At 41.2% G+C, this 25,150-nt stretch overlaps 1 protein-coding gene across 3 annotated transcripts in view; it reads right to left on the reverse strand.

The window, feature by feature from the left end:
• LOC148022394 (putative sphingolipid transporter spinster homolog 2) overlaps window positions 1-25,150 on the reverse strand; it is a 176,865-nt gene that overhangs the window by 73,699 nt on the left and 78,016 nt on the right. For all 3 annotated transcript variants that reach the window (XM_087698026.1, XM_087698025.1, XM_087698024.1), the window contains 3 exons: window positions 1,776-1,852; window positions 1,089-1,202; window positions 838-957 (listed from right to left, as the gene is read on the reverse strand). In XM_087698026.1, the coding sequence (XP_087554152.1) occupies window positions 838-957; window positions 1,089-1,202; window positions 1,776-1,852 (311 nt within the window). The remainder of the gene's footprint in view (window positions 1-837; window positions 958-1,088; window positions 1,203-1,775; window positions 1,853-25,150) is intronic.

Raw genomic sequence — 25,150 nt, forward strand, 5'->3', positions numbered from 1 at the left:
CCCAGCCTGTAGCTTTAGACATCAGCATTCCCTTTTCCAAAGTGCATCAGCCAAAGCTGCCACCTCCATCACCTTGCTTTTTGTATTTCATATGTGCATACAGCAAAGGTCAGCCTAGCTAAGCCAAAATAAGCTCTCAGCCCTTTGACAAAAGTCCCAAAATTTTGTTTTGCTACTTGCAAGGTCCGCTCAATTTTGTCTACCTTATCCAGGCTAGACAGTGTTGCTTCAGCCCCAGGCAGCCTCATTCAAGGCACCAGCCTCAGCTGCTTTCGCCCTCATCATGGCTTCAACAGGTGTATTTTCAGAGTGCTTTCATTTCTGCATTTTGGTCACCATCACTTCTGCATTTGGCCCTTGTGCTGCATTTTGGTCTCTATCTGTGTTTTGGTCATTCTGCATTTGACCTTTGCATGACCAGTTTACAGCAGTTACCAGCACCATTTGCTGTCAGCTTTTTGTTTTAATGAAGCAAACAGCTCACCCCCATATTCAGCTTTTGTATTCTTTATTGTGCATTGCCTGGAGCACTGTTGAAGTACTCTTTCTTCCTTCCACCCTACATGATATGTGTTTTGTTTTCTTCCATTCCAATTTGCAACACACAACACTAGTATAGAGAAGCAAAAATGCACAGGAAAAGCTTAAGATGGAAAAACCAAGAATAATCATATCAAGCAGCAGAGGTGAAGATATCCATCCAAACAGGTCCTTAGAGCCCTTGCATCAAACAAGATTATTCTCATGAAGAAAAGAAGAAAAGTCACTTATTCAAGTACTTTGAATGAAATCATTCAAACCTAGACATTACTATTTGAAAACCTTTAAAATGCTTACCTGTCCTGCAAATATGAAAAGTTCTCCCACAGCCAAAAGAGGAATAAAAAGAAAGAGTGTTTTTGACATGAAAGATGCAAAGCAGAAAACTGTCCCAAGAAAAGTCGCAATTGTCAAAAGCTGCATTGAAGCAGAAAAATGTCAAATTGTCAGAGATCTACTGTAGAACAACAAAAACTAGGGATGTATACAAATAAAAGTTGCTCATACACAGATGGAATTACATCCAGCATCTGATTAGTATGTCAAACCTTGAACCCTTTTGGAACAGTAGATCCAATCCAGTCAAGAATCAAGCCTCCAGCAATTGTTCCAAAGAGGCCACAGATGACAGTTACACCTCCAAACACCAGGTCTGCATTTTCCTGTAACTTGATTGTAACAAATTATTGATTCATGAAAAAAACTAACAGAATTCACGAGCTCTAATGCATACCAACATAACCTGATATAAACATAAACAAGAGGCATCACTTTATATATGGATGTCCTGCATATAGATACGCACATACACATAAGCAAAAGAACTAAACAATGGGCATCAGATACTCGTTGATCCATAAACCAGTCTAGAACCAGGTGAACATTGTGTAAATCCTACAAAAGTTACTATATTTGCAATATATGCTTCAGTCATCGGTATTACCTCAAGAGGAACAACAGTTCTTTGGAGAATTTCAAACCATGAAATAAAAAATTCCTCATTTGTCAGATTGAAAACACTTGCAGAGGACAACATAATGCAGAATGCTAAGAGCAGGAGATCAAGAATCACATAACAAACGATTTTTATGCACAAGCATCTTTTAGCTTTACTAAATAACATTCAGAATTACAAGATTTGTGAGCCTTCACCTTCATGTAATCAATGCAGTTGTATGAGTTTGCAAATACTTCTTTTTAAGCAATTTGTCAAGTCTTATGAAGGAGCAACTCACCAAAGCAAAAATAGAATAACCTGCCCGTGGGCCCCAATATGAATAGGCACCAAGAACAAAGTTATAGACAATATAGCCTGTCCAAGAAAAGGCATGTTCACCATAGAATGGTCAGGTTTAACACACAAAACATCTGAGCTATCTGAAATCTTATGAACAATGTTAGGCATGAAACCATTAAATGGTGGCATAAAGTGAGCTACATGGTTGAGACCACACAAGAACCCCCACTAGATATCACATTGATGATAATCTAACCTTTTTCAAAGCTTAATACCCTCAAATTAGAGAAAAATAATGTTTGATCTTCCGCTTTATCATCAAGCAATGTGGTTTACTATGAACCTATCAAAGCTATACCATACTTTTCCAATATAATCATCAATTAAGGAAACATAATACTTGCAACCACTCATGGTTGCAGTCCTCATAGGACCCCACACATCAAAATATATCAACTTGAGTGACTTCTTGCATACATTCTTTTCATATAGAAATGCATGCCTTGCCTACTTTCCGAATTGACATGCTACACATATTTTATGCATCCCATCAACTCTAAACTTTGATAAGCCATCCACAATCTATTTTGACTACATAGGCGTTACACATTTACATGACCGATCGATTTATATAAAATTTCAATGTCAACCACAAGACTAAACCTTGTGAGAACATAGCAACATTCATTTTAAGCTGACTTGCAATCAACCTACAACCATTTCCAGGGCCCTCTACATGACAACCATCAAATGTGAACTGAACTTGCAATCCCTATTCTATCATCTGGCCAACGGAAACCAAGTTCTTAGTTATGTTTGGTACATGCAGCACATTAGGTAAGTATTTTGTTTTACCATTTTGCATACTCATAAGAACATTTCCAATGTGAGTAACTAGGTGGGTCATATCATTCCGTGTCTCCACATAGCCTAGAGACTTAAAACTACTAATCTCTCTAAACCACTTTCCATAACAAGTCATATGGTTAGAGGCACCTTGTACATATCATATATCATTCTTAGATGAACCATCAATAATCATAGTCTGCATGACAAATAGTTGCTCACTTCTGTCATCATTGTTTCTAGGAGTAGAAGCATAGTTACCTTCCTTCCCTTTTCCATCTCTACTTTCAACCTTTTTTTAAAGCAGTTCTTAGAAATGTGGCATTTCTCACTGCAATGTCAACATTCACTGTTATCATTAGAATTCTATTATCTGTTAAAACTTACAACTTGCCCTATTTGGCTCCCCCTTCCTTGTGACTATTCTCTTTTATTTTGTTGTGCAATATAACTTTGACAATGATCTCTACCTCCACTAGTAGCGTAAAATACATGTTCAATTTTGTTCTTGCTTTGAGAAGAAGAGAAATTTAAGCTAAGATTCTCTTGCTAAAGTATCAACATAGAAATCAAATTTGCAAAGTCAAGGGTATCACCCCTAGTATTCATAGATAACCTAAAACTCCTATATACATCTCTAAGTCCACCTAAGCATGCAAACACAACATCATCATCATCAACTACTATACTGATAGATCCAAGAGCTTTCACAATACTCTTGATCTTTACTTCAAACAGCCTTGCCAAATTCTTCCATGCAATAGTAGGGATTTTAGATTCTTACAACTAGCCCATTATGTTATTTGTGACAGTCACTAATAGCCAATGCATTTCTTTACTCTGTCTGCTTCTAATCCTTCTTAGCCTTTATATGTTCTACAATAGCATTTGGCAAAGGAACTTCAAATGCCATTGCATTGTTTTCTTCTATGTATTTTCAAATGCCTTTGCCCTTCAAGAAATTCATCATCCTAGACTTTTAGACTGGATAATTGTTCTTATCAAGCTTCTCAGTGACAATCTGGTTGAAATTGTCAGATATTTTGTCAAGACAAGCAACCTTGTAAAAACTACAATCTGCAACAACCAAGCCAATATCAAGTGAAATACAACCAAGTACATAGCCTTTTCAACTAACTGCACAATAATAACTGCAATCTACAATCTATATACAAATACCCTCTGTGTCTATCCAACAGACACTTAAAACTTCATAGATTCAAAATCCGTAACCTCTACACCTATAAACGGTTAACACCATTGAAATTGCAGCATACCCAAAGTGCAAAGCTAAAAAGAAGGCCAAAACGATTTCAAATGGCAAAAATCATAGCACGTAAGTCCTTTGGGCTTGTCTGCAATATATAAACTACTCTTTCTGCTTACCAACTTTCATTGCAATCAAAGATTGCAGCCCTAGAACCTCCAAATCTCCTACGGCAACTATATTCCTAGGTAAACTAAACAAGATTAAACAGCTTCTTACATATTGTTTGCTCGCTTGCTTTCATACTCTATCACCTTCACTCAGCCTTCAATTGAGCTCCGCACAGCCGTGGAATTGCTCCGATACCATGTAAACAAACAAGAGGGGAGAATGATGAAGCAACAAAGAAGGCACGCATACACGCAATGGAGACTTGAGTACACAAAGTAGGGCTGAAATCTTCTTTTTCTTCCACACAAAAGACTTAAGCTATAACATCATAAAAAAGACTAATATGTACATGTGGTAACTACGTGTGAACATGCTATACGTAGATAAGGTGGCATAATGAATGTACCATACCCAAGAGTGGACTATGTGGGTGTAGCCCAGCTATAGAATATCCTCCATGTCACTCACCTAGCATGCCAATAAGTAAAGTCCTACATCTCCAAGGTATATAGTCGATGCTAGCTCATGTAGAGCTTGACATCTCAACATTGTCTATATATGGGACACCATACGATTCATCAGTAGCCACACCCAACCAGCAAAGTAGATCAAAGCTTCAATTTTATCTTTAAGAAAGTATATCCACATATGTCGAGTAGTCAACCACTCGGTAAAAGCACAATTAGGAGGTACCATTTTCCACTATTTTAGCAGTTTTAATCAAACCACTTTTAGAATATTCTTAGGATAGTGTTATGCTTTGAAGCATATGCCTAGAAGTGTCAAAACTACTTATATTAATTTATATCATTGAAAAGTACTTTAGTTTACTTATAGCATTGAGTCAACTAGCCTATATCATGAATAAGGTTTTTAAGAAAAGTATTGTCAATGACACAGCTTTTGGTACCACTTAACCATACTATTACCCCACTATCAAAAAGAAATATTGTGAACCATTAATGAATGGTGTGGATGACTTACCACTCTAGTCAAGATGAATCAACCTAAGTGGCCCCTTGTCTCCATGAATGAATGTTGCACAAAAGGGGTTTGGTGTTATTTCCCTAGCTTACACGCTCAACATACATCCCTAGCCATTTTAGGCATGGAACACCCTCAACTAACTGCTGCCTCAATAATACTAAACAAAATTGTAGCCAAGGTGGCCTAGCATATAATGCCAAAGGTGCTCATCATCAATAAGTGATCCAAACCATGTATGCAATGGAGATGAGACTTTCGTAGTAGATTGTGAAAAGAATTATTAATCAGACAGAGACCATTAGTGCTATACTTGCTTCAATCCATCACTAGATGGGTCTTGTCATCTAAGATTTCAACCATAGTTGAAGTGAAAAATACAACTCCCCCCAAGAGGCAAATATGGTAGATAGATAAAAGAATCACCCTAACTAGGACACACCTTAAACATCATCAATGTAGCAAGATCAAGGCCTTGGTTAGTATAAACTTAACAATGTCAATGCCTCATAGCTTGGCTAAGGAACCGTTCCTATGATAGACCTCCCATCACTGGTTCACACAAGATAAAGATGTCTTGAAGAAGAGACAAGTGATGTGTGGCTCCACTATCCATGATCCACTTGGCTTGATGGCTCCATGGAAGACTAGGGTGGGCCTCTATGGAAGTAGACAATCCAAGCTCACATGCTCATGTGTCTCAAAAGAAACAAGGTGTGCTTGTGGACTAAAATCCATCAGTGGTCCAACAAACAAATCCAACATCTCCTACAAAGTCAAGAAGGGCATAGACTATGATAGCCATCCAATAGCAACATGACCATGGGTTCTCCATGGCCCTTGGCCTTGCTACCCATCCAAATGCCAATAAGCTAGGGGCTAGCCACCACTCTACCTCCACTAAGGGACCTACCCACAGCAGGTGGGATGAAGCTACTCACATCCTTCACCACCCCTCCTCCTCCAAATGGCCCAAATCATATCTACTTCTCTCTCACTATAGCCACTTCACCACACAGACAAGCAAAAGCTATCACACATATCCAGTTAACATATAGAGTCACCATGTTTACAATGGTCTGCCTCAATTCGAGCACACCACATCTCTAGCGACACTTACCTCCCACTTGACTTCCATCCTACATTCAACCACACTGCAAAGCTTTCTACACTCCACACACACTAGAGGACATACTCAGCCTAGGATCATGCCCTCCCCATAGGGACTACAGGACATTTGGATACAGTACACTCTTATGCATTAGATAGTGGGCTATCAGTGGACCTTGGTAAAACCAAGGTGATGGGTTTTAACACTGCATCACAATGGGTCACAAGATCAACACCTAAACTCACATGTCGGCAAGAGGAATTGGAGTATGTGGATTCATATACATATTTGGGGGTGCTATTTACAAGTCCCACTTTCTCTATGAGGGAAGCAGCAAATACTAGACTGACAAGAGGATATGCAGCACTAGGTGGCTTGTGCTCACAGGTGCAATATCAAGAACCCCACACTAAGATATATGAAACATCCTATGAGCTAGATTTACCATTGAGCTCACCTTTGAGCCTAGGAGCTAGTAGCACTCCGAGTCACGACCACATCCCAAGGGTTGGTGTCTCATACCAACAACCCACACCATCCCGGTGTATGGATACATCGACCAACGGGCTAAGAGTCCAAGAGTGGTAATCACATAATAAACGTGCACAGTAGGGCCTTGATTCCTTTAAATAGGACTCAATTGCCTTAACCCTAAAGTGCTATTAGTGCATTCGCACTAAGTCACTTCATGATCACTATGACCAATGCTACTAGCCCCCACCCGGATGTCCAAGGATGTAACATTTTCTCTCTTATAAATGATTGCTATCCTCAGCAATATTCTTAGGAACAAAGTGAGCAAAGCTACTCTTCAATGATCATACCGACTCTTGAGTAGCCTCTGCCTCTGGGCAGTTTTTCCACTTGACCAAATACTCCGGATAAATGATCCGACAAGATTGTTTAGTCCTAAGGTCAAGAATCAATTTGAGTTCAAGTGGAACATGATGAGCAGTATCCTGAAGCTGTGAAACGTCCTCAATTGAAACTATTGGCTCACCTTGCCCCAGTTGTTCTTTCAAATGGCTCACGTGGAACATAATGTGAACTCGGATTTCCAAAGGTAAATCCAAGCCATAGGATATATTACTTATTTTCATACTAATATGGAAAGGACCATAATACCTCAAAGACAATTTTTAGCATTTTCTAGTAGTCATTGAATTAGAGTCCTTTGGGACTTTAAGGTAAGCCCACATGCCTCTAGGAGTATGATGTTGGTTAGCATAAAACATGGCACAATTCTAGACCATTTTAATGCTTTCCCTACAATCGTCAGCATCTCCTACATATTATGCAGAAAGTCAACTATGGACTACATTTTCACCCCCTAAGCACTGTGGCAATTGATGGTTTGGGCTCATAATCGTACATAAGCATAAACAAGCTATAACTAATAGCCGAATAGCATTGTTACAAGCAAGCTCAATCTAAGGAAGGTAACACTCCCAATCAAATTGCCTACAAGAGACATGCACGCAGCATATCCCTCTATGGTTTATTTCGTCTGCTCTGTTTATCCATCTATTTCAAGATATTCCAAGGATGACATAGATAATCAAGTTTTCAATTTTTGAAAAACAATCTACTAGAAATGGTCAATGAGCTTAGGATCTTGGTCATTGACTATTTCATTGGACAAACCATGAAGTTTATAAAGGTGTTCGACAAAGAGACCAACCAGCTGGTGGCTTTTCATAGTTGTCTTTGTAGGAATGAATTGAGTCATTTTCGTCAATTGGTCAAGCATAACCCAGATTGCATCATGACCTCAATTCGTACGGGACAATCCTACTAAAAAATCCATAGGAATGTTACTCCATTTTCTATTGGGAATTTGTAAAGGATGCAACATCCCTACCTATCTATGCTGTTCAACTTTAATAAGTTGACACTACAGGTGCTCACACACATAAGACTTAACCATAGTCTTAATATGTAGCAATAAAAATAGTGACTAACCAAGGCCAAAGTCCGATGTATGCCAAGGTGTCTAGCACTCAGCACATCATAATACTCATAAAATTTTATTGTGGGTATTCCGATCATTGTGGCGCATGCACTTTTCCTTGTTTAAAAAGTAGAGCATTACGAATGGAATACGTTTCCACCTCTCAATAGCCAGCTTTCAAGCATCCGGACTTCCAAAGATTCCTAGGCTACTAGGTTTTTTTGTTTTTGTTTTTTGAGACGGGTGCCTAATCAGACTCAAAGGCAAAACCCTGTACCACTAGCTTATGATTTCACTACTTCCTTCAAGACCGAGTTCCTTGGAAGACTCCACACAAAGGGTGAGCGTGGGTAGGCACCTAGCACCCCGGTTCAAGGGTCTAGATATTGCTGGACTCTCACCAGCTAAAACCGCCAATCTCGACAGATTCCCTTAAAGGGGTGCTATACCCCAAGGTTGGGCATCGACTCAAAGGTGGTGTCCCGTCGCACCCAAGCAAACACTGCCTCCCGACAACATTCGCTTACTTGGGCGAGGCGGTGCCATCATTGGTACGAGAACGAGCTTGCACACAAGTTCGTATTGGTAGGATATCGTCATTTATCTATCCGTTTAAGGATAGGGATCTTGCATATAATGCTCCCAAGTACCTGGGCATCGCCTCACCGAGGAATGCTGCTACGAGGCGGTGCCCCGAAATCACATTTCTAGAGTGCTCACCTAGTTGGGTAAACACACCCTGCCAACCTCCCCACCAAGGAGTAGCGTAGCTTGATCCTCTAAGGTACTCCCCCGGGACAAAAGGTCGTGAGCTTTGCTTATAATACCCGAAATGTGCCTGTTACACTCATCAGTCAACGCAGGACAAGTGAGCAAGATGTGTGCATAAGAGGTTCCTACTTCATGGGAGCTGCACAGGGGACACGTTTGTCAACGAGAGTGACGATAGTTGTATGTCATCTTCACACCACCGACTCGTGCAGGCACAAAAACCACTCCTCTACAACCTTGACGTTCTCCGATAGATTTGTGCGAAAGAGGTAGATCCTTGAGCATTCGAACTTGTTCTCATTATAGGAGGAGAGCCTCAAACACTTATGGTGCCGATCCCATTTCTTCCAAATATGATGTCTTAAGGCAAGTAGAGGTGCTTCAGGGACATACTTTTCCAACCAACGTTTGGTCCTGGATGACCAAGTCCATTTGTGTACTTTCTTACGGTGGTTTCGCCAGCTCTCGAATCCACTTCTTGAGTCCCAAGTACTTCTCACAAGCACACGCACGTTGCCCACCACAAAACACTGGAATGAGGAGGATATGAAATTCCTTATGCAGGGTAGCTACCCCAGCCGCTGTCGACTTAGCTCCCTTGCCCAAAATCCACTTCATCCCCGTGACTGCCATTGTCTCCAATGGCTAGAAGAGTGTTTGACAATGTCCACCCATAATCTCGGCTCCGTACGTAAGTACCGAAAGCACGCACGCCTGGAAGACATTGAGTCTAGTCCACATAGGGATCAAACAGGAAGAGAGGAAGGCCTAGTAGGCATGAAGGGTCTTACAACCTTTCTCAATCCTCTACCAAATTATTGTCTCGATTGGGAATTCACTATCCAAGACGATGCCAAGGTAAGTGTACTTCTCACAAACTTGGATTTGTTCGGTCCGTAAGTAGAGTAGCCGATCCCTTAGAGATTACATGTTCCCGAAGAATATCATGGCGTTGCATTTGGATAGGCCGAAGCTCATTCCCCACTTGGTGGCCTACTCATTCAACTGGTTTAATGTTGCTTGTAGCTCCTCAGCAGATTCTGCAAGAAAAATTAGATCATCTACAAAAAGCAACCCCTAAATTTTCTCTCGAAGCCTGGGAACGCCGACTCCAAATCCGTCACCCTCATTTATAATATCATTGATAAATATGTTAAACAGGGTGGGGGATCCGGGGCACCCCTGGCGTATGCATCGCTTCACTGATATGGCTTCGGATGGGAGGTCTCCCACCCTCACCTTTATCTTAGAAGCTTGGTGCAAACCCTCTATGAATCGTATACAACGTCCTTCCACTCCGCAAGCTTGCAGCTTGCAAAACAAGGCTTGGTGCAGTATTGTGTCGTATGCCTTTTTGAAGTCAATGAAGGCGACGTATGTTGGTTTGCCCTCCACACACCATCGCTTCACTATCTCCTCGATGCATGCAACTTGCCCGATACACTCCTCGTGTTCATGAAATCCTGCTTGTGCTTTGAGGAAGAACTTGCAATTCTCTAGGGCCTTATAGATCCTAGACACCACAATCGACGTTAGCACTTTGAGCAATTGCGATATTAGAGATATGCCGCGATAATTGTCGGGATCGGTGAGATCACCCTTCTTCAGAATGGAGACCACAATGGATGACTCCAACACCTCGACTCAAAAATCGTGTTCAATACCTGTAACATTGCTAGCCCATAAGGGGACGTTGGGATCTCCCTCTATCCACGGCATCCATCGTCCTTGTAGGCAATCTTGAATACCTCTGGAGGGATGCAGTCTATGCCTATGGCTTTGTGTCGTTTAAGTTTCTTGGGCACATGTCGGACTTCGTACCACGCAATAGAAACATCTAGGTCCTTAATGTGGGGCCTTGGACGCAAGTCTATATCCATATGCTTCCAGTGGTCAGCATTGTTACTTGTTCCTAGGGGATCATCGTACACCTTAGAGTAGTGGCTTTTCCATATCTTCATGAGTTCAGGAGGTTCCGTCTGCAGTGTTCCAGTTGACTCTTTGAGGGGTTAAGCTTTTTGCCCACCACGATTTCTAACTCCCGCAATGCCTTTCTGGAGCTTCCACCATTTATAAGCCAACCTGGCTCATTGTAAACCTTTCCCTTTGGCAATTGCACGAGAGAAGCTCTAGTTCTCACTATCACGACAAGCTAGTTCGGCTTGTTTCCAAATCTTGGCGTGCTCTTCAAACGTCTCAAGATGAAACTTGTGTCATTTTCAAGCCTTCCTTTTCAGGTTGATAGCACGGCATGCCTTGGGGTTGAGTCTATAACGATTCTTGGGTGGTAGTGGGGGTCTCATTGACATGGCTCCGTTTTCTTGCGCGATGGCCTTTATTGTGTTAGTGAAGGCCCTCGTCAATTGATCTAGGAGTGGATCCTCTCCCTCCACTTCCTCATTGAGGTAGATTAATGCTGCCCATCTATTGCTACATAGGAAGGCATTCGCCGCAGCATCTACCCTGCTCGCATCGATGCAGGGCACTCGTGGAGTATTGAGGTTCGGGACCATCACCGTATCGTCCATCGCCTGCATCTTGCAAGTAACAGGCCAGTGGTTGGATATGTCAGTTGCTCTAAAGACATGGGCTGCTGAGAGTCTAGAGATCGGAGCATCGTTCCCGACATAAAGTCAAGATCCGAGTTCCATGCCCCATCTTGGAATGGTATGTAAGCTCGAAGCCAGCGGTGCACAATATAGAGAATTCGGGGTAGTGTGCCTCCAAATACCGCCTTAATATCCTTTGCTTACAGTTCCAATCACCCCCAACTATGATTGGGATGCCTTTCTGATGTAGGGTCCTCATTTTCTGGCACACGTCTTTTAGGACTTCTCTTCTCATTGCACACAACTGTTTTTGAGGAATATACACATTTCCATGGATCCATGCCCCTTGCTTCCCTACTCCACAGGGAAAAAACAGCACTAGTAGACATTGGGAGTCGATTGGCATAGCTCAAATGCTTGGTAATCCCGTGAGATTATGGTGAGCAATCCTCTCTCGCCGGGGTTATTCAAGCCCATGCGCTGGAATGAGTCATATCCATATAGCCGTAGTGGCCCTCCGCCTTGGAAAATTCGCATCTCTTACAATCCAATCACACGCCAGTGTTCTTTCTGAGCCACCATATCCAATTTGCCTCACTTGGAGCGAGCGGCCTTGGCTTGTCTGTGATGGGGCCGCAGCCTTGTGTTCTCTAAAAGGAATCGACAAGCGAGCCAGCCACCAACAAAACGTACGTTCTTCCTTAATACGAGTCAAAATGCTCAAGGCCGCTTCATGAGACTCGACTGTAACATTGAAACGCACGGACCGATTTCGCAAGCACGTGATTCAATCACACTTCTTAACCTTCTGATATAGATCTGATTGGAGCATACGTCTCAAGGTGCCCCACATAGACCGTTTTGTGAGGCTTCCAACCCCCCCCTATCACAATTCTCAGGTACATATGCAAGCTCGTCAACCTTAAAGCTAGGGCCATGTCACTGTCCCTCCCCGTAAGGACAGTGTGGGTCTCATCACGAGGCATCGAGGGTCCCACCATGGCAAAGGCGATTATTTACCGACACTGGTTGTTCTGTGCACGGCCAAGGCGTTACTAGCTGTTCTGTTATAGGATCCCTCCCCGTTCCTCTGACTCCCATTGTGTCTAGTCACTTCGGAACCTCGTCGAGTGACGAGCGAGGCATAAGTCGTTGTTCTCCTTCTATTCCCACAATAGTACCCTTGATTGCGGCGTAATACACCTATCTCATTCGGCAATGGGATAAAGCCGGGACCCGATGGGTCCTCATTCCCTCCATTTCGAGAGGTCATTAGGGCAACGACGTTGGTTGGGTACGCAGGACTACCATTCCAATCCTAGTACGCCTGGGGATTAGGGTTTCCACCCTCTCCATTGCCCCGGTTTAAAGTCCCAACTGGCACGACTACTTCAAGGAGACTAGGAACACTTTCGTTCAGGGGGGCACTATGTCAAGCAATCCCACCCCTATGCCATTTGCCTCGCCCGACTCCACGTTTTCTCTTTTTAGTTTTGGGACTAGTGAGTAGGCTATGTCCAATCCATCACCCCGGAGCATCGTCACCTCTTAGGGGCCAGCGCCCCTTTGCGGCCGAAATCGGGGCCTCATGTTCCCTAATGCGTTGAATGCATACTGCCCTCGATCCAACCCCAGATCAAGCCATACCGTCTCGGGTTTCAACAAAGCCACGCTCGGGGCCTTGAACTCGTTACAAGAACCACCACCCACGCGCTCATGTATCCAAATCTATACATACACACAAATAGAGTTCAAGTCTAGGCGATAAGTGAGCAACGCCCTGCTAAAGTTGCTCGAGGGTTGAGGTCAAGTTCTCGCTCGCACTTGCACCTCGCAGCTCCACGAGACCATGTGTGCTCGAGTCCATTTACCTCTAAATCCTCATTTACCACCAAAATGGACTTGTACATAGGCCATTTGGATCACTCCCTGTCGTAACCCGGTCGCCTAGGGCGAGTGCTATGACGCACCTTGGGATCTCTCAGCATCAATCCACTCCTTGGGGATTAGCCTTCATTTCCCTAAGATCCATCCTATTTGTCACTTGTGGCGGTTTTAGAAACCTTGACATCAACCCTCTTCCTGGGGGTTAGCCTTGGTTTCCCAAGGTCCCTTGGGTTGCCGTCCTCCCACGAGTTCCTCAACACATCATATGTCGTTGTACCGCTTCCTTCACCTTCCAACTTGATTAGACCCAGGGGAGCATCTACGCTTCAAGCACCTGTCTTTTTCTTATCACTCTTTAGGGTTAGGAAGCTGTACTATCAGAGCTTGTCCGCTCTTGGTTGCCACACGTTAGCTGCGTTCCACTTACTGAGTATCATAATCTCCCCCAAGGAGACCCAACTGAGTCACTGTGGTACGCCAATGTGGGAGGTGGGATTCCACACGGTTGCATCTTGTTGTCCTACTTGTGACATTTTCATAGGTTCTCCCATCCCGTCAAGGTTATTCTAGCCTTCAGGCTTCGGGGCCGCAATCCTGCGTCCCTCCCTTTGATTATTCACTGTATACGTTCCCTCCATATCATGACAAGTTGCACATATTTTCCCTTTACCAAGAAGCAATTGATTTGCTGGGATCCATACTATATCTTGTTGTTCCCAAGCTCTTCGCACAAGTTCCTCACTTGGCATATCTCCATTTTCTTGTTGGTATCTTTGAGAAGGTGAGGGTCCTGCAATCACTTGGGCCATCCAAGTTTGTTGCACAACTCCTTCACTTGGCGTATCTCAACGCTACTAGGTCCCTCTTGAACTAGTTGCCAAATCTCACCAAAGTGAAGATAATTTTGCAACGCCCTTTGAGAGAGAGAGAGAAATCAATCAAAATTTTGGAGAATGATAAGGCATTAACTTCAAAATTTTAACTAAGCATCAGCAACCATATTAGTTGCACCCTTTCTACAATGAATTTTGAAGTCAAACTCTTGCATAAGCTCCACCCATCTCGCCTTGCGGCCACAAAGACTGGGCTAATCACAAAGGTATCAACAACCATATTAGTTGCACCCTTTCTACAATGAATTTTGAAGTCAAACTCTTGCATAAGCTCCACCCATCTCGCCTTGCAGCCACAGAGACTAGGCTAATCACAAAGGTATTTTAATGAACGGTGGTCCATCCATAGAATAAATCGGGTATCGTACAAATAATGACATCATACTTTAAGCACATGGATGATCACCAATAGTTCCTTCTCTTGGGTGGAATAACGTGATTAGGCATTGGTGAGCTTATGGCAATTAAATGTGATAGGTCAGCCATCCTGATAAAGGACAATACCTAAAACATCATCGCTTGCATCCGCATGAGCCTCAAAAAGTTTATTTGGATCAATAATCTGCAACATCAGTACAGTGGTAACAAGTCACTTCAATGTTTAAAAACATTGATCAAGCTCACTGGTCCAAATAACCAACAAACTAGTGAACGTGTTTTTTCTTGCTTCGGATACTCTTAAGAAAACGTATCAAGGGTTTAGTAACGTGAGCAGTTCTATACGAATTTTTTTAAAAACCCAGTAAAACCTAAAAAAGATTTTACTTGCCTTATGGTCCTCAGAATAGGCCAATCAAGCACTACGTATACCTTTTTGGGATCAATTCTAATGTAATCAATTGAGATGACATGACCAAGATATAACAACTCCATGTAAAAACCCAGTAAAACTAAAAAAGGTTTTACTTGCCTTATGGTCCTCGGAATAGGCCAATCAAGCACTACTCATACCTTTTTGGGATTAATTCTAATGTAATCAATCGAGATGACATGACCAAGATATAACAACTCCGTGTAAAAAAATTCACACTTGGATAGTTTGGCAAACAATTGCTCGTCTTAAGAGATGTAAGACGATGCACAAATGTTTCATATGTTTCTCCAATGACTTCCTATAAATAAGGATGTCGTTGAGGAAAACGACTATCTACTTTCCAAGATATGGACGAAATATGTCATTCATCATATGTTGGAAAGTTGCAGCAGCATTGGTCAATCCAAAAGGTAAGATCAAATTTTGATAATGTCCATACCGCGTAGTTTTCAAGACATCCTCCAAAGCTATCCATATTTGATGGTAAACTAGACCTAAGATCAATTTTGGTAAAATACTGCGAACCACAAAACCAATCTATAGGGTCATCCATCCTAGCTAACGGATATTTATTCTTACTGCTCATATTATTAAGGCCTTTGCAATCGACACAAAAGCGCATTGTGCCATCCTTCTTTTTAGCAACAAGGCCAGGCATGTCCCATGGGGATTTACTTTGCTTAATAAATCCCTTAGCTAAATAGTCTTGGAGTTTCCTAGCTATCTCATCCTCCTCTTTTGGACAAAACCTATAAGGCAGCCAAAAGACAGGATGGCTACCGAGCAAAGTCTCAAAACTATAATCTAAGGTTTTGTAAGATAATAGAAGTCCATCAAGTAGCTCGAACAAAAAGATATCAGCATACTTATGTAATATCAAATCCAAATACTCACTTATATTTCAATTCTTACTAAGATTATTATTTTAAAAATTTAAATTACAAATTATTGAACTTTTACACCGAAACAAATATAAGCAGTAATACTTGGATCGAAAAAACATTGAGTAAACTCCATTGTTGAAATCAAATGCACATTATTTGTCTAATGATATTGTTGGATCAAAAGATCCAAATCCGATACCACCTGATTTTGGGCGATCCACAATTGGTCCCTCTGCGAATCACCCACGATAAGTTCGATCAACGAATACTTTGTGGAGTTGTATTCTCTGCATCGAGTAAGAATCAACAAAATTATGAGTAGAGACATTATCAAATCAAATTGTAACCTCTTGGTAGTCTGTAGGCCCAGTTTACTTGCCAAGAGTTTCGGAAATGGCAAAATAGAAACGTGTTTTGGAGTCGCGAAATGGAGTTTTGGCCCCATGTCGAAATACGAAACAAGAAAATGGATTTTACATCTATTTCTAGGAATATTTTAACATTAGACAAATATAAATGGGTAATACCATTTATATATTGAACATCTACACCAAACCACTTAATTTCCTCAACCTTATCGAGTATACATGTAACTCTAAAAGAGATTCGACAACTACATGAATTCTATAAAAATTTTTAAGACAATAATACTATAAAATCATAATCAATGAGTTTTAAAAACTTTTAAAATAAAGATTTATGAGTTAACCTAATATAAAATATTGCAGTATGTAGCCCATGAATGATGATGACGTATGTCAAGATTGTGTTGCGCTAGAGTGTTGACCAAAATGCAAGCCTAGAAAATGAGCACAGATTGAGCTGAGAGCTGAGAGCTGAGAGAATCGAGTAAAAGTGTACTAGTGTGTTGCACGGTATACAAAGAATAAAAATGTATTTATATGTTAGGGTACAAGTAAAGGGTGTGTTCACACCCGTAAATTTATACACACTGGATAAATGGGAGTTTACACCCAAAGGGGCTTTACACCCAACAACCTCCCCAAAGTGGTGCATGTAAGCTATCCAACTCCCACTAGTCGAATGCAATGCTCATGCTGACCTTTTGCAAGGCTTTTAGCGAGAACATATGCAAGGTTATCTAGGGTTTTGACCTTAGTTGGTGTGACAAGGCCATCATCCAAGACCTCTCAAATGAAATGATACTGAACATCTATGTGTTTGGTACCTGCATGAAACATGGCATTTTTAGCCAGACATACTGCACTCTGGCTATCACAACCAAGCACTGGAGTACGTGAAGAAAGACCAAAATCCCTGACCAAACAACCAAGCCAAATAGCTTCTTAGAAGCTTTTGTGGCTGAAATATATTCAGCCTCTGTAGTACTCAGTGCTACAATTTTCTGCAACCTTGAACACCAAGAAATAGCTCCAGCAACCAAAGTAAAGACATACCCACTGGTAGACTTTCTAGTGTCAAGATCTCCTGCCATGTCCGAATCACAAAACCCCTGTAGCTCTAGTGTACCCTTTCCATAGCATATACACTTGTCTTGTGTACCTTTTAAGTATCTAAAGATACATTTCACTGCTTCCCAATGTGGTTTGCCAAGGTTAGACATGAATCTACTAACTCCTCCCACTGCATGGGCAATGTCTGGACGAGTTGCAACCATGGCATACATCAAAAAACCACGAGCTGATGCATAAGGTATGCCTTTCATCGCAGTAGCAACTGCATCATCTTTTGGGCAATCAGCTTTGCTAAGCTTTGTATATGGTGGTAAAGATACACCAAGAGACTTAGCATCAGCCATATTAAATCTGTGAAGTCCTTTGCTAATGTATTTGTCTTGTGTTGTCCTCTATCTCTTTTAATGCGCAAGCCCAAAATGTGTTCAACTACTCCCAAATCTTTCATTGAGAAGGCTGAACTTAGCCGCCTTTTAAGAGTATGTAAAGTACTCTTATGCTTTCCTGCAAATCAGCATGTCATCCACATATAAAACCAGCACAATAAGGCTTCCATCATCAGCCTTCTTAGTGTATAAGCAGTGATCTGCATGGCTGCATTTGAATCCATGGCTGAGCATAAAGGTATCAAACTTTTTATACCACTGTCTGGGGCCTGTTTCAGCCCATATAAGCTGCGTTTCAGTTTACAAACTAAATGCTCTTTCCTTGGAATAGCAAGACCTTCGGGCTGTTTCATGTACAGCTCTTCATCCAAGTCACCAACAGTCTTCACATCCATCTAATCCAACTCTAAATCCAAGGATGTAGTGAGAGCAAACAAAACATAGAGCGTACACATCTTCACCACCGGTGAAAAAACCTCTTGGAAGTCGATGCCTTCCTTCTATGTATAACGTGCCTTGTATTTGGGCTTCCCATCAATACATTTCACCTTATAAACCCATTTGTTAGGAATAGCCTTCGTATCCTTGGGTAAAGGTACGAGCTCCAATGTGTTGTTTGCATATAGAGATTCCATCTCTTCCTACATAGCAAGCTCCCACTTTCTCTTGTTTTCACATGTCTGTGCCTCTTTAAATGTCAAAGGCTCACCTTCATCAGTCAATAAAATGCAATCCAAAGATGGCTGAAAACTTTGTGGCTGCCTTCTGACCCGTGTAGACCTTCTTACCCAATGATCTGTATTGATAGGCAATGGGGCTACATCCTCAAGTATGTGCACACCATCACCTGGTGGCTGATTTTCAGCATTTTCTTGCTGTTGTAACCTGTTTTCAGCATGTTCTTCTTCCTATCCTATCCCATCATGTGCATCAATTTGCTATCCATTATCTTTTGGCTGTAGCAAAATAGGTTGCTGCTCATTTTCAACATCAAAAGGGACAAAATCTTCAGCTAATGGTTGCTGAATGGCTGGTTGTTCATGCTGAAACTTGACCTTCTTCTTGTCAAGGTCACCATATGTAGCATTTTTCAGTAACTTTGCCTCATTAAATACTACGTCTCACCTACGTACTATCTTCCTATCCTAAGAAAGCCAAACTCTATATCCCATCTCTCCCTCATCTCCATATCCCATGAAGATGCCCTTGATGGATTTCATGTCTACTTTAGTCCTCTGATGTACAGGAATACGCACAAAAGCATCACAACCAAAGACACACAAAAGGTCATATGAAGTATGTTTGCTAGACCAAACCTATTCAAGAATGCCATTTTCCAATGCACGATTGGGAGAGCAATTACACACATGAACTACATTTTTAAGAGCCTCTCCCCGAAACTGTTGCAGGAGATTAGCTGTGGACAACATGCATCTGACTCTCTCACAAAGTGTGCAATTATATCTTTCAGCCACGCCATTTGATGCAAGGTTGTAAGGGGCTATCAACTCCCTCTTAATACCATGCATCTCACAAAATCTTTTAAACTCATTAGAGATATATTCGCCCCCATTATTTGTTCTTATAGCTTTTAACTTAAGCCCTTTCTATGTGGTGACAAAGGCATGAAACCGTTTAAAAGCATCAAACACTTCCTTTTTACTCTTTAATACATACACTCATGACTTTCTACTGAAATCATCAATAAAAGTGACAAAATACTATGCACCCCCATGTGAATTAACAGGCATAGTGCACACATCTAAATATATCAAGTCAAGAGCATTGGACTTCTTAACAATACCAGAGTAATAAGGAAACTTCACATGTTTTCCATATATGCAATCATTACAAAAGTCAAGACGAAAGCCTTTCACATCAAATCTCCTTGAAGAGAAGAGAACTTGAAGGCCTTTCTGGCTCATATGACCAAGTCTTTTGTGCCAAAGTTCCATCTACGAATGAACTTCAACCACAGCCAAAAACTTTCCAGGTAATGCTTTACAATGCAAATAATACTAAATCCCCTTTTGGCTGCCTTTAACAATCAGCATAGAGCCCTTGTGAACCTTCGAAGATCCACCACCAAAGGTAGTAAAATACCCTCTTGCATCAAGCTGCCCAACTAATAGTAGAATTTTTCTAAAGCCATGTACATATCTGACATCATGCAAAATCAGCTCTTGACCATTTTCAAGGGCCAAGTGAATGGTACCTACACCCTCTATTTCACATGCATAATTGTTGCCCAAGTAAATCTTGCCTAGGCAACCTGAAGTGTATTCAAAAAATGACTCCAAAGAGGGAGTGACATGAAAAGACGCACCGCAGTCCACTATCCATGATTGAGACAGCCCATCATGAGCTGAAAGTAAGGCATCAATCACCTCCTTTTTAGTGATGAGCATATCACCTGTAGCTGCCATAATATCTACATCATTATATGAGGCTGCAACAAGTATCTCTCTAGTGTCTCTTTAATAACCACACTAGATGCAACATTTGTCTTTGCAACTTCTTTTGGGGGAGAGCTTTCATCATCTTTCTTGTCATCCTTCTTTTTCTTTCCTTGTTGTTTCTTTCTTTCTTGCTCTTTCTTGTAGTAGCGACAATCGAGATTTTTAAGCCCTTTATGTCTACATTGATAGCAAGTGACATCCTATTGTTTACCCTTGCTTTTACTCCTACTTTTGCCTTTATTTCTTACATTACCCCTCTTTTTTGACCTGCCTCCAAGAGGATAAGCTGAACCACTGCTTTCTCCACTGGACTTTCTTCTAATCTCCTCATTGAGAATAGAGCCCCTAACACCATCGAAGGTTAAAGCAAGGTTGTTGCTCAATGAAACAACCAAAGACTCCTAGCTATAAGGCAAAGTCATCAACAAGAAAATGGCCTTCAATTTATCATTGAAGGGCTGCAAACCAGAGTCTTGTAACTCGCTCAAAATCCCTATGAAAGCACTCAAATGCTCCGATGCTTGCTTAGACTCATCCAACTCCATGTTTACAAGCTTGCGCATAAGATGAACTTGATTTACTAGAGTTGTATTTTCATAAATATCCATCAACTTTTTCCATATGGCATAAGCTATATCAAGACGCTTAATGTCTGTAAATACATCATCAGATATAGCCATTTTAATGTATGCAATGGCCTTCTTGTTGAGTCTAGCCCAATCTTCATCTACCATAGCTACAGGCTTGACTTCCAAAAGAGCATCATCACAATCCTTGAGAAACAAAATGCATTGCATCCTATCCTTCCACAAGTCAAAACCAATGCCATCAAATCTCTTGATTTCAAGAAGGGATTTAGTGTCACTACTGCTTGAAGCATTTGCAGTCATTGTTCAGCAATGTACCCAAAAAAAAAACTGCAATTTATAACAGTAAACAATGAGCTGAATGTTTAGTTAATATCAGCCCAAATTCTCAGTCAATGAGAGCAAGGTTTAATCCAAGTACATGTGCAGCAGTAGAACTGATGACTTTCAAAAGTATAACTGAAATTCCAGTACATACTCAAAGTATACATCACTGCCAGGTGACTCCCACTTCAGCAGTATCACCAAGATTGCATCAGCAATGTTTCCAATGAACATTTCAGACATTATTTTTGCCAAAATTCTCAAATTTCAGCAAAACCCCCAAAATTTTACCAACAAATCTGAGCCAATTGCATCAATACATAAACCCGAGACCATAAAATGGGCAAAATTGGCAAAGTTTTCCATAATCTAGCAAAAGCCCCAAAAATTCTCAGGTCAATTGTGCACCAATGTCAACAAATTTGACTCTGCTAAGCAAAATTTCATTGATATGAGAAAAGCCCCAAAAATTTTGGAACCAATGTGTGCAATTTCTGCAATTTTCTAGTCAAATTGTTCTATTATGTATAACCGTCATCAAATTTGGGAAAACCACCAAATTTCCGAGCATAAAAATGCACTGGTCTGTAGATCATGCTTGCACATGCGAACCATGGCTTAAAGTAAGCCACTTCACAACCCAAAAAAACGAATTTTTAGCTAGTTGCTCGTCTGCCCACATCGACCCGTATCACACGTCTGCCTAACCACCACGTTGGTCCCGTCTGGCATTATTTTGTCAAATCTAGTCGCCCACTAGCTGGTGCACACTGGTTCCACTAGTCTTCCACTCAACTGCTCGCTAGCGCCACTGGTCTTCTACTTGATCTACTTGCTGGCACTGTTGGTCTTCTGCACGACTATTCGCTGGTCTTTTGCACAACCTGTGCTGTATAGATCGTTTTTCTTCAAGTCGACCTATGATGGTCGTTTGCACGCAACCTGTTCTGCCTCACGAGTCAATTGTTGTTTGTAGACTGCTGTCAGTCCTACGACCTAACACTCTTGGGAAACGCGAATGTTGTAACCTAACTCTGATACCACTTTGTTACGCTGGAGTGTTGATCAGAATGCGAGCCTGGAATGATCAGAGATTAGAGCTAAGAGGGAAGAGAATCGAGTAAGAGGGTACCAGCATGTTGCACGGTACACAAAGTTTATACACACGGGATAAATGGGAGTTTACACCCAAAGGAGCTTTACACCCAACAAATTGAAGACTCAACAACAACCAACCATAGACTCATATTATATCATATAGACTCAAAAAATAGAGTACTCGCTAAACAGTGCACAAAAAATAAATACAACTACGTTACCAAACAGCACGCACTTTGTCATGGAGTATCATCCTCATTTGCAACACTGACCACAAGGCCATTGAAACCAGCCTTCCTCCTTGGATAGGGTGGTAAATAACCTGATTAAGTACTAATTACAGCAAGCATAAAATTCACATAAACTGATAATGCACACACTTTACCACTTTAATCTTGGACATTGAACACCTAGTTGCCTCCAAAATTGGCGCCCCTTGCGGTATTTCTTTATCTTATATTACAAATGGAAGGAGTACAACTGAGATCCTTTGATCTCCTCCACTAATCCAAGTGCCTCTTACTGTCAAAACTTACCAGCAAGTATTCAAACCAATTTGCCCCTTGATTTGCTTGGGGATTGGTCTTCACACTGCTCCTTGAAAAACAAATTGAGTCCCAAATCTTATATTGGCTGGCTGGCCTCTTGAATCTCCCTGAATTTTCTCAATTTAGCTACTGGAATTCAAGTCCTAGGCTCTCAATCTAAGCACACATGCCAAGGCGGCTGTCAAACCCTAATTTTTGTTGTAAATTAGGGTTAACAGTAAAGATTGACTAAAATCTCTTCCTCTGATGGCTCAAGCTACTAGAAAATATTGAGATAACTTGACAAATGGCTGAGGGATGAGAAAAAATGCTGTAGAGAGATAAATTTCAAAGTTTTATCATGAGAAACACTAAAAAACTGTTGTTGCCCTGCTCAAATAACCATGGCACCTATCATCTACAGCTTAGAACCACCAAAAAGACAATTTCCCCCTCATGTATGCTGTCAGTTGCACCAAAAGGACCTTGGCCTGCTATCGCCTGCACCTAGAAGGCTCTGTTTTTTTCACTTGTATGGGCAAGTTTTGCCAAGTGGCAACCTTCTAATCCCATTTTCTAGCATTATCCACCTTATTTAAATTAATTTTCAAAATATTAATTTTGAAAACTAATTTAATAATTATTCTAATTCTCAAAAAATCAATTTCACCAGCCAACAATTACATTGGCTAGGCCAATTTGTCTTCCAAGTATCCCTAAGTAATTATTTACCCTTAGATTGTCATTAATTAATTAATTAATTAATGCCTAGTCTCTAATGTTACCATTGACATTAGTAGTCAATAAATTAGTCTAGGCCCAAATCTGACACCAGGTACCACCTACTATTTACATCCTCGGGTCCTTGGCCTATTACCATAAAATAGATACCATGTGCATCACATGTGCTAAATAAACCTTGCACATTTGATTAATATCTTAATCAAATGTTATCATCAAGATTAGAGTATCTTAAAATTTCACGTCCCCGTGGCAACCATCTCTAATGCTCTAAACTAGCAAACCATCATTAGGCACATCAAGGCAATTATCAATATCCTCACCACTAACATAAACAAGATGATCCTTCACTCATGTAACGCTCCCCATGTGTATGACATGGCAATAGTTGCATTCCCACCACTTTGAGCTACTGCTAGCTCCATAGTTACCAATGATACACATGTGGCTCCAAAATGTATCCTTCACCATGGTTGTTCCTCGCTGGAAATAGAGGAAACCAACAGCAAACTTTGAGAAAACCAACTCGAACCGGTATGAACAGCAAAGAATGAAGAGAGAAGAGGGGTTGCTTGCTGGAAACACTAAAAAACAACTCCAAATCTAGGGAGGAAGTGTTGTAAATAGTGCGAATAGGAAAGGAAAAGAATTGGGCAGCTGAGGGATGAGGAATATAGGGTTTCAAGGCTATAGACGGCAGTAGATGTGAAAGGGGGGGAGCAAACACCAAGTAGGGAGAGTGGACAGCTAAGAAAGAGGGTGGAGAGCAAACAAAACAGGGCAAAATCTGCACGCAGCAAGGCAAAATAAACAATTTGTCTCGAAATTGGGTGAGTTACCTTGCTTGTCCCGAAATAGTTGTTCCAAAACACATTTCACGACCAAAACATTTCGGGGCTGAAATATTTCAGTTTTGGGCAGCCCGAAAACACCACTTCAAGCAACTATGACACTCAATGACCTTTAAAAGGTCATGCGGGCCAAAAACTGTTTTATTAATGAAACTACTATTGCTATTACTAGCATTAACAAAACAATCTTCAAATAAAATTTCAGAAGATATACCTAGAGCTTCAAGAGTATTTATCGAAGTCTTAGAAGTAGACTTCACCATCTTGTTTTGAGGGCACTCATGAGCACCGCAAAAGTGATCCATCTAATGGCAAGGCACTTATGATCACCGCAAAAGTGATCTGTTTAATAGCAAGCAAAGCAACGGCCCTTTGAGCACTCCTTGCTATGAGTGACATTGTGCTTACCATCCTTCTGCTTATGTAACTCCAAAGACGGCTAACAAGTTGCTATTGGGCTAGCTAACTTCTTTGACTTAAAGACCGAGGCAGCTCGATGGAAACCCCCTATCGATTGGCTATCCCTACTTGCATCCGAAGTGTTATCAAAATTCTTTACATATCTATAGACATCCTCGAGCGAATAAAGGGGATTGCAGAGCACCTCATTCTAGTAGTCCAGCAGCAATTCAAAAAGGTATCGCATGTAGAGCAGCACTTGAGGATCATCCAAGGCCTTCGTTTTATGCAACAAATCTTTAAACTCTTGTGAATATGCATCCAAGCTCTTCTTCCCCATATCCAACTCAAATAATTTTTTAAGGTTCTCCTCTCTTTTAAAAAAAAAAGAAACTTACACGTGACTAAAAGAAAATTGTCCACATCTTCCATACGAATGGCTTATTATACACGTTAGCCCCCTCTTAGGAAGGGAATCAACTTCCCCATCTAGGTGG

The sequence above is a fragment of the Lygodium microphyllum genome, chromosome 17 (assembly GCF_053477565.2).
Source record: "Lygodium microphyllum isolate KBCC chromosome 17, Lygodium_microphyllum_v1.1.10, whole genome shotgun sequence".
NCBI classification, from domain to species: Eukaryota; Viridiplantae; Streptophyta; class Polypodiopsida; order Schizaeales; family Lygodiaceae; genus Lygodium; species Lygodium microphyllum.